At 51.7% G+C, this 13,721-nt stretch overlaps 5 protein-coding genes across 5 annotated transcripts; 3 read left to right on the top strand and 2 right to left on the bottom strand.

Annotated features, from left to right (window-relative positions):
* Positions 1–233: 233 nt before the first annotated feature.
* POSPLADRAFT_1128097 (hypothetical protein) lies at positions 234–2,242 on the top strand (the record flags this gene model as incomplete). Its single annotated transcript, XM_024483702.1, has 14 exons — positions 234–284; positions 347–399; positions 453–528; positions 593–710; positions 759–833; positions 889–996; positions 1,042–1,075; positions 1,133–1,274; positions 1,332–1,424; positions 1,475–1,583; positions 1,633–1,773; positions 1,822–1,989; positions 2,042–2,191; positions 2,214–2,242. The coding sequence occupies 14 exons, from the start codon at positions 234–236 to the stop codon at positions 2,240–2,242; spliced, it is 1,347 nt and encodes a 448-aa protein (XP_024344578.1).
* Positions 2,243–2,958: 716 nt separating this feature from the next.
* POSPLADRAFT_1042974 (hypothetical protein) lies at positions 2,959–5,843 on the top strand (the record flags this gene model as incomplete). Its single annotated transcript, XM_024478200.1, has 12 exons — positions 2,959–3,079; positions 3,131–3,427; positions 3,479–3,675; positions 3,703–4,026; positions 4,366–4,560; positions 4,674–4,973; positions 5,049–5,174; positions 5,233–5,264; positions 5,315–5,384; positions 5,499–5,552; positions 5,609–5,656; positions 5,727–5,843. 12 exons carry the CDS (start codon positions 2,959–2,961, stop codon positions 5,841–5,843), a joined length of 1,881 nt encoding a protein of 626 aa, XP_024344577.1.
* A 53-nt stretch (positions 5,844–5,896) lies between these two features.
* On the bottom strand, positions 5,897–6,702 carry POSPLADRAFT_1176724 (hypothetical protein). The gene is made up of 4 exons (XM_024488442.1): positions 6,613–6,702; positions 6,417–6,528; positions 6,244–6,354; positions 5,897–6,185 (listed from the first exon to the last, which is right to left on the bottom strand). The coding sequence occupies exons 1-4, from the start codon at positions 6,613–6,615 to the stop codon at positions 6,160–6,162; spliced, it is 252 nt and encodes an 83-aa protein (XP_024344576.1). The 5' UTR covers positions 6,616–6,702; the 3' UTR covers positions 5,897–6,159.
* Positions 6,703–7,814: 1,112 nt separating this feature from the next.
* Positions 7,815–9,502, top strand: POSPLADRAFT_1064277 (hypothetical protein). The gene is made up of 2 exons (XM_024481782.1): positions 7,815–7,864; positions 7,922–9,502. Exon 2 carries the CDS (start codon positions 8,133–8,135, stop codon positions 9,105–9,107), a length of 975 nt encoding a protein of 324 aa, XP_024344575.1. The 5' UTR covers positions 7,815–7,864; positions 7,922–8,132; the 3' UTR covers positions 9,108–9,502.
* A 2,566-nt stretch (positions 9,503–12,068) lies between these two features.
* Positions 12,069–12,548, bottom strand: POSPLADRAFT_1042972 (hypothetical protein; the record flags this gene model as incomplete). Its single annotated transcript, XM_024478199.1, has 1 exon — positions 12,069–12,548. The coding sequence occupies one exon, from the start codon at positions 12,546–12,548 to the stop codon at positions 12,069–12,071; it is 480 nt and encodes a 159-aa protein (XP_024344574.1).
* Between the last annotated feature and the right edge of the window lie 1,173 nt (positions 12,549–13,721).

Below are 13,721 nucleotides of genomic sequence, written 5' to 3'. Positions count from 1 at the left end.
CACTGTCATCCTTTCTTTAATGTGTATCCTGCCTCGAAATTCCCGTGTCTTTACAGTCAATGCAATGATATTGAAGCCCTGGATGAGATCCTGGAGATGAGGTCATTTGTTGAATCCTGAGGCCGTAGCCAAATAGACCCACGTGTGACTATACTAGGTAGTGTGCTCGATCGTCCGGGCGTCAGCGCACTTGGGCACCCGGTGGACTCACGACGCGTTCATTCTCCGCCACCATGGTCCCAAAGATGACCCCCTTGGATGGGGAAGATAACAAGAAGCGTGTTGTATGTCATGGTTTTTTTTTCGGTCTCCAGCCTGCTCACTGAGAACTTGAACTTGGGTATAGTGCTACTTCTTCGATTCGGACGTCAGTGGATTCCATTATGGCCCTGGCCACCCGTAGGTTCCCTGTAATCTTACAAATGTCATCTGCCGTGCTCAACATATATCAGAATGAAACCCACCCGTATACGGATGTGTCACTCCCTAGTTATGAACTACGGTCTCTACAAGAAGATGGAAATATTTGTACGTCCTGCACCCCAGCATGAGCATGGCTCGACTGACTCTCCCTTCACGGCGATCTTCATAGCGTGCAAAGCCTGCTACCAAGCGTGAAATGACCCAATTTCATTCGGACGAATACGTCGAGTTCCTCAGTCGAATAACCCCAAACAATATGTTGAATTACTCCAAGGAGCAACACAAGTGTACATTCTATTCCCTTGGAGCTTGTCGCCGCCTAACTACTTTCATAGACAATGTAGGAGATGACTGCCCAGTTTTTGACGGGTTATTTGAATATTGCTCTATTTCTGCTGGAGGCTCCATGGGTATGTGCAGTTCCTTACAAGCACATTTCCACTTGATTGACTGACTTTGATATAGAGGGTGCTGCTCGCCTGAGTAGAAATAAGTGCGACATTGCTGTGAACTGGGCAGGAGGATTGCACCACGCAAAGAAGAGTGAAGCAAGTGGTTTCTGTTACGTGAACGGTCGGTCGTAGTCTGTGCGTAATGATAAATTGACTGACATTGCAGAAGATATCGTACTTGGGATATTAGAGCTCCTACGGTAAGGCCACACACTGGCACTCTGCAAAGTACTTGTTATTCATACTGTCGCTGTCAGATATCACACAAGAGTGCTCTATATCGACATTGATGTCCATCATGGTGACGGTGTAGAAGAGGCTTTTTATACCACAGACCGTGTGATGACCTGTAGTTTTCACAAATATGGCGAATTCTTCCCTGGTACGGGAGAGTTACGGGTAGGTCATTTTACTTTTTTCTGGTTGGTTGGGAACACTAAGGCGTCGTTCGGCCAGGACATTGGAATTGGCAAAGGGAAGCACTACGCCATGAATTTACCCTTACGTGATGGAATCACAGATGAAAGCTACAAGAGCGTCTTCGAGCCGGTAAGATGAATTGGATAGCTAATCTGGTGCAGTCATTAACTGCGGAACAGGTAATCCAATCCGTGATGGAGCACTACGATCCCGGTGCGATCGTATTGCAGTGTGGAACAGATTCACTCTCAGGCGATAAGCTGGGGTGTCTGAATCTATCAATGCGAGGTATCGAGTCTGTTCCAATCGGCCGAGTTGACTGCTCACTCGGTCATAGGTCACGCGAGCTGTGTGAAGTTCGTGAAGTCGTTCAACAAGCCTCTTCTGCTCCTCGGAGGGGGCGGTTATACTATGCGCAACGTCAGTCGTTGTTGGGCGTACGAGACAGGTCTCGCCGCTGGCGTTGAGCTTGGGAAAGGTACGCCAACCTCGGTAAACCTGATGTGCAGTGTCTCATACTTTATAGAAATCCCGATGAATGAGTATTACGAGTATTTTGGACCCGACTACGAACTCGATGTCAAGTCTTCCAATATGGAAAACTTGAACACCCCAGGATACCTGGAACGTGTGAAGGGTATCGTCCTAGAGCATCTCAACCAGATCGGTGGCCCCCCGAGCGTTCACATGCAGGGTAGGTGGCTTTACAAGTCTTTCATGTCGATAAACTCAGCGTACGGTCATAGATATCCCGCGATTACCAATCGACGAGCTGATGGAAGACATGAACGAAGACGAGGACATGATACCCGTGAACGAACGGAGGCCACAGCGCCTCCTAGATGCTAGGCGGCAGGCAGATGGTGAGTTGTCGGACTCGGACGACGAAGGTGAAGGTGGGCGGCGAGACCACTCCAGCCATCGGGAATCCACAGGGCCAAGCGTAATGCCCGCTGGTCGTCGAGCTGCCGTTGGGATCATGAGCGCTGGTTCGACTCATGGCGCTGGCCCCAGTGTCGCGCCCCCAGTGGCTGGCGCGGCCGTCGTCACGCTTAACAACAACGAGGGCTCACAGTCAGACATGGATATCGACGACGACTCTTCTGTGGGACAGGGCAGTGTTGGGCCAAGGGCGCGATCGGGGTCAAAACCCCCAGGGGCGTTGTCCTCGAATGGAAGCGCGATGGCCGTTGACCAGCCAGGGAACAGCTAAACCGTCTCGCAGGACGTGTTTCGGCGAAGGCCTGATCCTTTTTATACTCTTCAAGCCGGGTTATAGTGCTGTGTTGTAGTGTTTATCTGTTTTCTTGCGCTGTATGTATGTAAGACTTTAATCTGCGGTACCACTGTCTGAAGGAAACATATTGTGGAGACGAGACACTGAGTATTATCCATCCGACATCCACTCAGATTTTTATAACACTAAATTCACTACTTGGAAGGCAGAGTAAACGAGATCTGTCGGTCCAGTGGATATCTCCGGAACGCCCACGTGACCGCGACATATCCGTCGCGTTGCTGACCAAGACGTGACTGGGTCTCACAACGGGCTGTATGCGTTGCTCTGAGTACGCGGTCTGCTTGCACTCGCACCTATCGTTGTTGCATTGAGTTTATTGAGTGGGTCTATTTGTGCCGTAATCTCACACCTTGTTGGTATACCATGGCCAATTCCGAGGCGGGTCCCAGCAGCTACCGGCCATCTACACCACCACCTCGCCCTCCAGAGAACCTGGAATTGACCCCAGAAATGATCAAGAGAGTGGAGATCAATCGCTTAAGAGGTGAGCCTGCACTCTACCTATAATACGTGCTCGACCGACCTCTTTTGTCAGCAAAGGCAAAACAGCGTGAGCGCGAACTCGAAGCGTCCACATCCTCCGCCCCTAACGCTAACGGCAAGCGTCCGCTGGGCGTCATACCCGCGTCTTCAACGTCGCCCACCGCCCCTAAGCCCCAACCGAAACTGAGGCGCGATTCTCGGCTCGGAAAGTACTTTGAATATGACTTGTCTAAGATGGTCAACTCCAAGGGTGGCTTCCTGCTCGAGGATGGCAAGGAAGCGGACGCGGAATTGATGGCGAAGGAGAAGGAACGAGAAAGACAGAGGGCTATGCAGAATTTGGACCCTCGTACGTGTCGGCTACATGACTCTGAAACGCAAGGCTGACTTGCACTTTCAGCTTTATTCCTTGATCCCAAGCTTAACCCAAAGTGTAACGAGTGCCAGTCCGTCGACATAGATCAGACATACAAGAAAGTGTTTGGATGTCTAGTCTGCAATAAATGCAAGAACGAGAAACCAGAGAAGTATAGTCTTCTCACAAAGACAGAGTGCAAGGAGGATTATCTCTTGACGGACCGTGAGGACACTCATAATGTCATTTGTTTTGAAAGTAACATCTAGGCAGCCGAGCTACGCGATCAGGAACTCATGCCGCATCTCCTCAAAGCCAATCCGCACAAGTCGACTTTCGCGAACATGATGCTCTTTCTGCGATATCAAGTAGAGGATTTCGCATGGAAGAAATGGGGGACCCCGGAGGCATTGGATGCCGAGTATGAGCGGCGAATGGCAGAGAAGAAGAAAAAGAAGAAAAAAAAATTTGAAGAGAGCTTGAGGGAGCTCCGGCGTCGAACCAGGGAGACTGTGTGGCAGAGACGGAAGGATCAGGAGCATAAACATGTCTTCGGTGTCGTTGAGAAGGGCCGAGACGGAGCTGGCAAACAGGTTTGCCATGAATGTGGTTTTACGATAGATGTCGAGGAGTTTTAGGGATACATGCTTCCTATGTCATTATTGTGTACATACTATTGATCTCACCTTTACTGTATCGTATGCTTGCTGCTCTGAGTCGACAACCGCGACCGCATTGACTTGTGCATGAGATAATTCGGCTTGCGTGACCACCGTGAATGCTAATCTTCTCATGTGATTTCGCTACCTCTCGGCAATGCTTTCAGTACTTGACGCCGTGAACCCCGGGATGACCATGCATTTCCCGACGTATATTATCATAGTCCAGCATAGTCCCTATATCCTCGCTCGCATTGCCCACCCTCTCGCAAGATGACGGAAGTCAGTAGACAGGAAGAACACGAGCAGATCGCGACCTCCCTCGAGGTAGAACAACTAGATGTGAATCTATTCCGCTCAAAGTCCCTTTGGCTGCCTGTACGCGCAAGAGGTGTATATGGTGGCCAGGTCATCTCTCAGGCACTTGTCTCGGCTACAAATTGTGTAGACCCTGCATATGGACTGCACGTGAGTCTCGAGCTCTCGTGAAGGACAAAATTCTTGACCGTGTCTTGGATAGTCATTGCATGTGAGCATTTTGCACCTCTTGATTGCTCAGGCTTGAAGCGAACTTGCACAAGTGTTACTTCTTACTGGGCGCATCACCTGCGGACCCTGTAATATACCACGTCGGGCGAGTTCGCGACGGCCGCTCGTATGTAACGCGATCCGTCAAGGCGACTCAACGTGGGCGCACAGTATTCGTTATGCTGTGTTCGTTCCAACGGCCAGAACTTGGACAGCCCGTCTATCACTGGCCAATGCCCACTGGTGTCCCCCAACCAGAATCTTGCGAGGACGTAGAGGGTTACTACGAGCGAATGCTCGGATATGAGGGACTTGATTCGAAGCTCAAGGAGTATGCTAAGGAATACACGACGGTACGCATCATCTCGTCAACATCTAAACTGAGATTGTGACTTTATCTGATGCGTTTCTTGTAACAATGCATCAAGGAGCGCAAGAAGAGCCCCATGGCCATCAAGAATGCAGGTATTACGAACTCGTCGGATGGCGCTGTGGTCTACATGTGGTGGTTCAAGGCTAGAAACATACCCAAATATGACGCACCATTCCAGAAGGTCAGCAGTATGATATTGTCTTGCCATGTCTGTCCGCCTCATGCGAGGTACCATGCAGTGCATTTTGAGTTACATATCTGATTCTCAATTGTGAGCGAAGCCCGCTCCCCTCGTGGAATATTGATACTCATCGTGACTAGTATCGGTGTTGTCCGTCGGACACTTGGCTTGAATGAGCATTACGAAGGACCCAAACAGCTTACCATGCTGGTAAGTTTATCTGCACGATCCGCCAGTTGCAATGGGCTGAAGGTGTCGCAGGCTTCGCTTGATCACGCTATCTGGTTCTACGAGTAAGACCATCAACTCTCAATCTCTAACCAGGTCTCACGCATCACTAGTGATTCATTTGATTGCGGCGATTGGTTGCTTTACGTCGTAAGCACCGGCATCCATGTCAGAGTGATATGCATGAAATTAATAGCCATGTTCAGGTGGAAGCACCAAGGGCAGGCAGCGGGAGAGGTGTTGTGCATGGTCGTGTGAGTGTGTTCAAAGCCCTCAAGTCCCTTGAGTAAAGCAGCACTGATTTTAACTACTGTCTGACCACAGATGTACACTCGTACAGGAACTCTCGTTGCGGTAACGTCGCAGGAAGGCGTGGTTCGCGCGCGGGGAACTGCCGCACCTCCACAACCAAGTAAAGATCAATCTAAAGCAAAATTATAATCGACCGCTAGGAGGGAATTTGGCGTTGCGGACTTCACGTAGCTCTTAGAACTCACTAATAAAAATGAGGAGTTGGTTGTTCATAGGACTATAAGTGCAACATATCGAACCATGAGATAGCGTATGATGCATAAGGGACAATCGTCACCGCGTCCGCGATTCCTGTCCGCTTATAGATGAGCAACATGATGTACACTGTCCGCAGCCGACGGTACTGCGGGCGTGAGAACTGGGATACTATATCGATGCGATGGACCCAGATGCGATGTACTATGGGATACAATCCGACGAAGAGGAAGTGCAACAGCGAAGACTTTTAATTCTTTCGACGGTACGAGCTCCCTGTAACGCAACTCGAGGTCAGCACAAGCGCAGGGAAACAGGCTACGGGCAAACGCACCCTCAGTCAGTCTCGCCCTTCCACCTGTTGGTTGGCAGAGAACACTGGCGCATGCGCCGCAGAGGACGACGGTCTGTGCGTGCGAGAAGACAGTTGTGATGGCAAAGCAACCTAGATGAACCGGGTAAAAGCGTAAACACAAGGGCAGTATTTCAAAGCAGCAGTCTACGCACCAGGGCACTTGACGTCCATGAAGTACGAGTTGGGGGACTGCACCAAACGCTTGAGCTTGTGGCGTCTCTTTTCAGCCTCAATGGAGGGGTTGAGCAGGTCGACGGCGAGAGTCTATCAAGCGGGGCATCCAGACGCATAGAAACCGAAGCAAACGGTCAGAACTGAAACGATTCTACTCTCTCTCGGTGTACGCACCATTTTTGATCAAACGAAAAGGCGAAGAGACGGGTGTCGGCGGAGAGAGAGAGGAAGGAGTTTTGCGCGACGCTGAGGGACGACCTACCGTGGACGAAGCTGAGAAATAAAGTTTCAAGGAGCTGACTTAGACTCCAGCGGACTTCAGATCGAGCCGGGCCGGGTGGCTAAACTGTGGCTGAAGGCGCCAAACTAACCGGCACCGGAATGGCAGAGTCAGACTCGCGACACATCCTTTTCCAGTCACTTATGTGTTGGTTATATATATATGAGCGATGCAGGAATTCAAAAGATATTACACCAGTATACATAGTTTGAACTTATTATGGGTGAAAGTCATGCTACGACTTATACGCTCAGAGGATCTGGGCAGTAACGGGGATGTATGGCTTTGAGCGTACCACCACGAGAACAACAACCAACACCGCAGTTCACCTGGAACCTCAAGCTCAAGATCTGAGACTATATGCGTCATGCTATGCTCATCACGATCCGTGAAGCTTGAGGTGAAGACATTCCGTCTCCCAGCAACGACACCTAAGGCACCGCAGACAGGCCTTAGGGACGCAGTCCAGCTGCACTAGTCTGGTCTTGCGACCCGCGAAGCTAGTCCGACATATCCAACGCCTTGTTTTTTTTTTCATCTCGTAAACTCGCGGCAGTGCAGGAGACCAAATAACCGCATACAGCGCGCACCAAAGGATCGGCAGCAAAAGAACAAGAAATACTGCTGTCTTCCTTTGTTGATGATCTCCATTTGGAGGGCCGAGTCTGAGAGGCCGACCAGGCGATGTTTATGAGGATCAGAACACACCTAAAAAGCTCTTAGGTGACGGCACTCGAGGACGTTCGAGGGTGACCGTATGTGAAAAGTTGCGAAGCATACGGTGTTGCCAACCCGTCAGAAGATACGTACAAAGCCGAGACAGCGAAGACGAGACTCCAATTGTTCATTATGGAAATTGCCGAGGGACGACAGGTCCATACAACCGCACGTGGCCGTGAAACGTGAGAAGCCCAGGTCTTTGTGGCTCAAAGTAGCAACTATGGACGCGTCCTTTTTGTCCGAAAGTAATGTTATTGTTCTCGCTTCGATACCTCTACGATGGTACGCTTTGGCCATTGTCTTGTCAGTGCGCTCTGGGAATAAGCCCCATGTATAAATAAGCCCCGTGGCAGGGCTTAGAGTCCCCAACCCAGGAATTGGTTCTAGTCCTCTCCTCTCGTTAGTCCCAAACCAGCCTCTTGTTAGGTGAGCCATTACTTGGTCGTGTTTCAAGTCCTATCGATACTAATCATGCTTTTGTAGACTCTTTATTGTCTTGTTGCATTCTCCACTCTCTGCATCCAGCACGACCGTCACAGACCGCAACACATTCGCATCCTCGCATACCCGTCCTTGCCACTTCAGCGAGCCTACTCCCGCACTCTATCGCAGGTCGATCTCTTCTCAGTCCGCCCGTCCAGCTCGACATACCAGCTCGCCCAACCTCTTCTGTCCAATTATATCGTTCATTGCAATGGCCGCCTCTACCACCGTCTCTTCTTTCGGTTCCCTGTCTGTCACTCTTGACAATGCCATCGCCTACCTCACTCGCTCCCTCATCCAGCACTACTCTGCCACGACTGTCATCAAGCTGCAGCTCGCCCTCGAGGCGAACCTGACCGCGCAGTTCGCGCCGTCTTGGGTCCCCACCGAGCCGCTTCGCGGTTCTGGACGCCGCTGCTTGACGCTCTCCCCCAGCGCGCTCCCGCCTCGCCCCGTTTACAACGCTTGCAAGACCGCGAACGTCGAGTGGTCGCAGTGGATCGCCACTCTTGGCGGCATCGAGTTCGACCTCTTCATCGACCCCGGCTGCGTCTCCATTCGTTTCGGCAACTGGGACTCGGGCAAGGTCAGCAAGTTCCTGACCGTCTGGTCGGAGGAACTCGCGACCGGAGCATTGAAGACGCCGCTGCCGCAGGGCATGAGCCTCGCGCAGCAGCTGTTGGAGACCGACAAGGACGAGGACGAGCAGATCTTCACGATGATCGCGGACGAGATGCGCGAGCCGACGTGGCTGACTCCCATGCTGGAGAAGTTCCCTGCGGTCCCCGCACCACCCCGCTCGACGACATCGTCGCCCGACTCCCTTCGTTCCGTGCACTCGCGCTCTAGCTCCTCCAGCTCCAGCTCTGGATTCTCGTTCTCCTCCATCAGCACCACCGCCTCCAACGAGTCCCGCACCACCCTGTCGGCCTCGTCGCATCGCAGCTCCCCGTCTCCTTCGGAGGAGCAGCCCCAGGCCCGGCTCTCGCGTCGGGAGCGTGCGAGGCAGGCCCGCGTCTTCATCGACAAGTCGAAGAAGGAGGTGACGAACTATGATGGCGGCAAGACGACCGTCCTGACAGGCGGAGTCATGCTCGGCGCTGTGCGCCCCGCTTCCCAGATCAAGGCTACGACCCCCAAGAAGACGAACAGCGCAAGCTCCAGCTGGCGTTCCTCCCGCGCATAAGCGCATTCGACGTTTTAAAAGCGATCGTTCTCCACACTCCTTTCGACATTCTTCACGACCGCACTCGATGTGGCTAGCACACGTCGGCAAGAATGCACCGCACGAAAACACCATGAGGACACCCAACACATTATCGATCGCTATCATACACCGCGCTGCCGCGCCTGCTTATTTGTTCACTCATGCGGACTGTCTCTGCTGGTTCACTGTAGCTCATACGCGTCTGGTTTTTTTTTGCACGAACACTGGTATAGCATAGGCAAACTGTAATTTCTAATCGTCCTTCATTGCATTCACCCTTTACTGTATTGTTGTCACATTGCTGTCTCATCTGTATATTCGTTTCCTTATGTACTTGTCGTTCGCTTGTGTAACAAAGCTGGTTTGGAGACTTTTCTTGACGCGTGATGATCTTGCGACAATGACGCGTCTCCGGCATGGCGGGGAGTCTTAGTGATGCGGGAGCAGTATAATTGGGGTGCAGATTGAGGGGTACGACGTTGCATATTGAATTTAGAGGCCGCAGACCGCCTCCAGAAGACATACTACACGCGGTGTGGGGGTTGTCGCTTCTGGATCCCCGCATGCAAGCACATGGCAGTGGAAGCGGCTTCGCAGCCTCGAGGGGGGGTGTTCAACGTTCTAGTCTCACAGCCACTGTGTGCCCGATCGGATCGTCCTCCTGTGGCACCCGATGAGCTTGGGACTCCGCCTCACCAGATGATTCTTGAGCGCCTGCCATATAAGGCTCATGTCGTCAGAGGGCTTGCGGCGATGGGCCGTGTGGAGCATCTCGATGTCGCCTGGGGAAATCGGAGCGGGGAGACATAATATTGCCAATGCGCTTTCCTATATATTTGCAGTAGCCGCCCCGTCCGCTCAGCATACTTCCCCGACATTTCCCCCGCTGCATCTCGCTCTCTCGCAAATACCATGACCACCACCACAGGCTTTCGTGACATGCATGCCGTCGAGTCCCAGAAGCAGCGCTACTCTCGTGAGCTCGCGGCCTATACCCTTCGCCAGTGGGACGTCGCTCGGCAGGCGATGGAGAACGGGGAGACGGGAGAGAACATGGACGCACCCATGCATCCCTCGAGCAGAGACTCAAACCGGCCATCAAAGCCGGCCCAAGGTCAGAATATTCGTCTGCAGTACTTACTGTGGATGCTAGGATAACGAATGCTCTTGCAGGTGTACAGGTGATTGACTACGCATTGAGATCGCGCAATGGCTCAAGGCATGAGGGGAGGGTCGTAGCAACTCGAAATGCTTGATTCACTGACGAGTGGGTTCCCCTCAAGCCGACCTCAGCGCACAGCGGACTGATCTTCATCCTGATGTGCAGCCTACAACGCCGATATGATTCGCCAAGGATGGATAAACGGACAACTACAAGGCGCGACGCTGGCACGACGGACCTCAATCGACGACTCGTCACATCAGCAGCCAAAATGCATATTTTATATGTACCACATACCAGGAGACAAATCGCACGAGTGGACCGTACATGTATAATGGCCGTTCTTCAGTTTCAAATGTATTGATAGCTATGACTCGCTTCACTTGCATGATAGCCCAGTGGAGCATCACATTTTCGACGCTTAATTTCTGTGGGATAGAGTGATCTGAACGGAAGCCAAGAACATGTACATTCAGTGGGACGCTCTTTTCCGCGGTGTGACTGTGTTGTATCGCCGTTCGCTGCCGTTATCATAAGCCCCACAAGGACACTTTCCCAGTCAAACGCGTGCACGGCAGATAGACAACTACACCCGTGCACCATCATATTCTAGCCCATTCGTCATCGCAACTTTGTGAATATCTGCTTGGTGATTGCCATTGAGCGACTGACGTAAGGGAAGAGGGCGGCGCTCCACACATTGGTCGATATTCCCGGTGGCCTCGGCCGGTGGGGGCGGTGGCACATGACGTCTACAGGCCCAAATCGACATCCAGCTTCTTTTGAACTTCAGCCGCTGTCGACGAGACGTACCGATTCGGGCCAAGCGGTCGAAGGATACGGAGCGGCGTCCGCTATACATTGGCTCGGCGCTGCGGTGCTGTTGACGCGACGACGCACGCACCGCACGTCGAGTGATGCATTTTTCACATGACACATGAAAAGTCGCTCTCGACTTCGCACAAAATGGAGCGCGGTCTACATCGGTTTCGTCTTATCGCAAGTCGGAGTGGGCCAATGTTTCTTGAACACTGACAAAATTGAGAAGATCAGCTGCTTTTTCTGAGATGCTGCGCCACAAACGCACACATTTCAATCAAAGGGATTTCTGAACGACACTTCACGAGTCCACTTGGAGTGAATACGTGAAGCCAGCATGCTCACACCGTCTCCTTGGATTCGGACGTCACACCCGCCTGACAAGAATCAATGGCCTGAGGAGCCGTGGCCTTTATGAAGGCACCCGAGGTGATGTCAGTGGGACTGCCAATGATACCTACTGTGACCGATCTCTATTGAGGCAATCTATTGACGGGTGATGCGGCAGACAACGTACAGCTCCCTGTTGACGCTCGTTGCCGTAAAGTAGCGGGGCCCTCACCAGACGGACAATAATCTGAGATTCTTATCTGGGAGCGGGAATGTATATATGAACATATGCACAATGATGTCACGGAAGGAGACTATACCTAGATGCTTTCTTGAGTTATGACGATGTATGATGAGCATGCGGCGGCACTTCGCGCCAAGGAAGGAACGCCTTCCTAGTTTCTAGAAATCCGAACAGGGAGTGCGCCAAGGCAACGATAATTCACTAGTTATGGAAATATAATACACAGAGAACACCGGGGCTAAGGCGGCTCCACATTTAGACCGATAACATTGGTCGGCAGATCGTCCAAGACAGCATAGCGCAAACGATTCGCCGAAAATCACGGGGACCTGAAGTGGGCAATTGATTTTAGCATGGCGTTCAGTATAAACGGCAAAAGCTTACATCATGGCGAGTAGTACGTCGTGAACGGCAGACCAGTCCCAGGGGAAGGGTGTACGCCGCACACCACTTCATTTGAGAATTTGTCCAGTAGACGAAGGGCCACATGTGGGTCGACCGGCTCGTCTGTGATCACTTTTCCCGGGGTGGACAGCAGCAGCGTCAGTACGGCACGCACCCACTCCTCGCTGCTCGTCCCGGCCTTGCGGTGCCTCGTACTCGCGATGAGCCGCTCTAGTGCAAGTCGGCGGGTGGGCGGGACCCAGCCTACGAGGATGCGAGCGACGACCTCGGTTGGCGCGAACGACCTGACATACTCCTGCCTGTAGCCTTGGACACCACTGCATACATCGTCGAGGATCTGATACCATATGGTTGACTTCGCGGCAGACGTTGGATCCTCGATCGGTGGGGAGAGGGTCAACGCCCAATGCCAGCAGGCTGAGTCCTCCGACCGGTGGGTGACAACGTAGAATTTCAGCATGTTCAAAATATAGCGGCGCTATAATGCTGCGGATTTTACCAGAATCCAGCCACACCTCATGAGCAATTTCCTAGAGTGTCGCACTCACCTTGTCGAGGTGTGGCTGATTTGTGAATGCGTTAGATAGACATGACCGCTGTGAGTATATATGGGTATAAGGAGCAGTGCAAAAACTATCATTTGACTGTCAGCCACACTGATTAGAATGTGGCGGCGCAGCTTTGTTCTGCATTTAGCACACATAACAAAGAACCTGTGTCGTCACGTAAACAACGCAGCCACCGTCATCAAATTTCAATCGCATGAAAAACTTGACTCGTCGAGCTTGTGTGCGTACGAGTAAGCAGAGGTTTGTGCCTTGGCTTTCTTTAATACTTGTTAAGTCGCTGCGAGGATCAGGAGGTTGCTAGCCTGAGGTGTCGTAAACATGAAATCATACGATTTGCCATGATCAAAGCGTACGCGCTTGCGGCAACTAATGCCAAATAGGGCCTGGATGGGGGATGCTGCAGCCCCTTATGAACTCCAACGCACACGCAGACTTCCTGCAGAGAAGGCAAGCGCACTCGAGGGGGTGATAGTAACACTCCGTCGAGTGTAAAATAGTAACGATCGTCATTGGTCACGTGCAGTAATATGGTGCGCTTCTGGTGCGCTTTGACGCGCTTTGCACAGCGATAGTTGCCCATACATCTAATATTGTGACATAATAAAGTTCTTCTTTATTCCTGCTACAGGTCCCGGGTCATTTGCGATGTCTAGTAGTACAAAGTTCTTTCAAGATATACCACCTAATCCTAACCGAACCTAACCTAACTCAACCGAACCTAACTTAACTTAACCGAACCTAATCTAACTTAATCTAACTTAACCGAGCTTAACTGCCAAAAAGGGACATGTCCGGATTGGGAACAGTAGCTGCAGTCAATGGATCGATTTACGGTAGCCAGCCTCAATGACATATCACCCTGCCAGGTACAACTCTGACTGTTACTAATTTGCTCCAACATTTCCGACTGTTACTATTTTGCTCCAACTTTTAGTCAAAGTAGTAACACTCAGTGAGTGTTACTGTTATTAGTACTCTGGTCATCCCTCCGACTCGGCGCCGATGACAAAGTTGTCGATCAGAGAGGTGATCGCGCGATCGGGCAGCCGATCTGCGTCCCCATT

Source organism: Postia placenta, assembly GCF_002117355.1.
Source record: "Postia placenta MAD-698-R-SB12 unplaced genomic scaffold POSPLAscaffold_1, whole genome shotgun sequence".
Taxonomy (NCBI): domain Eukaryota; kingdom Fungi; phylum Basidiomycota; class Agaricomycetes; order Polyporales; family Adustoporiaceae; genus Rhodonia; species Rhodonia placenta.
Note: the sequence above shows the minus strand (reverse complement) of the source record. Positions and strands in the feature narration are given on the sequence as shown.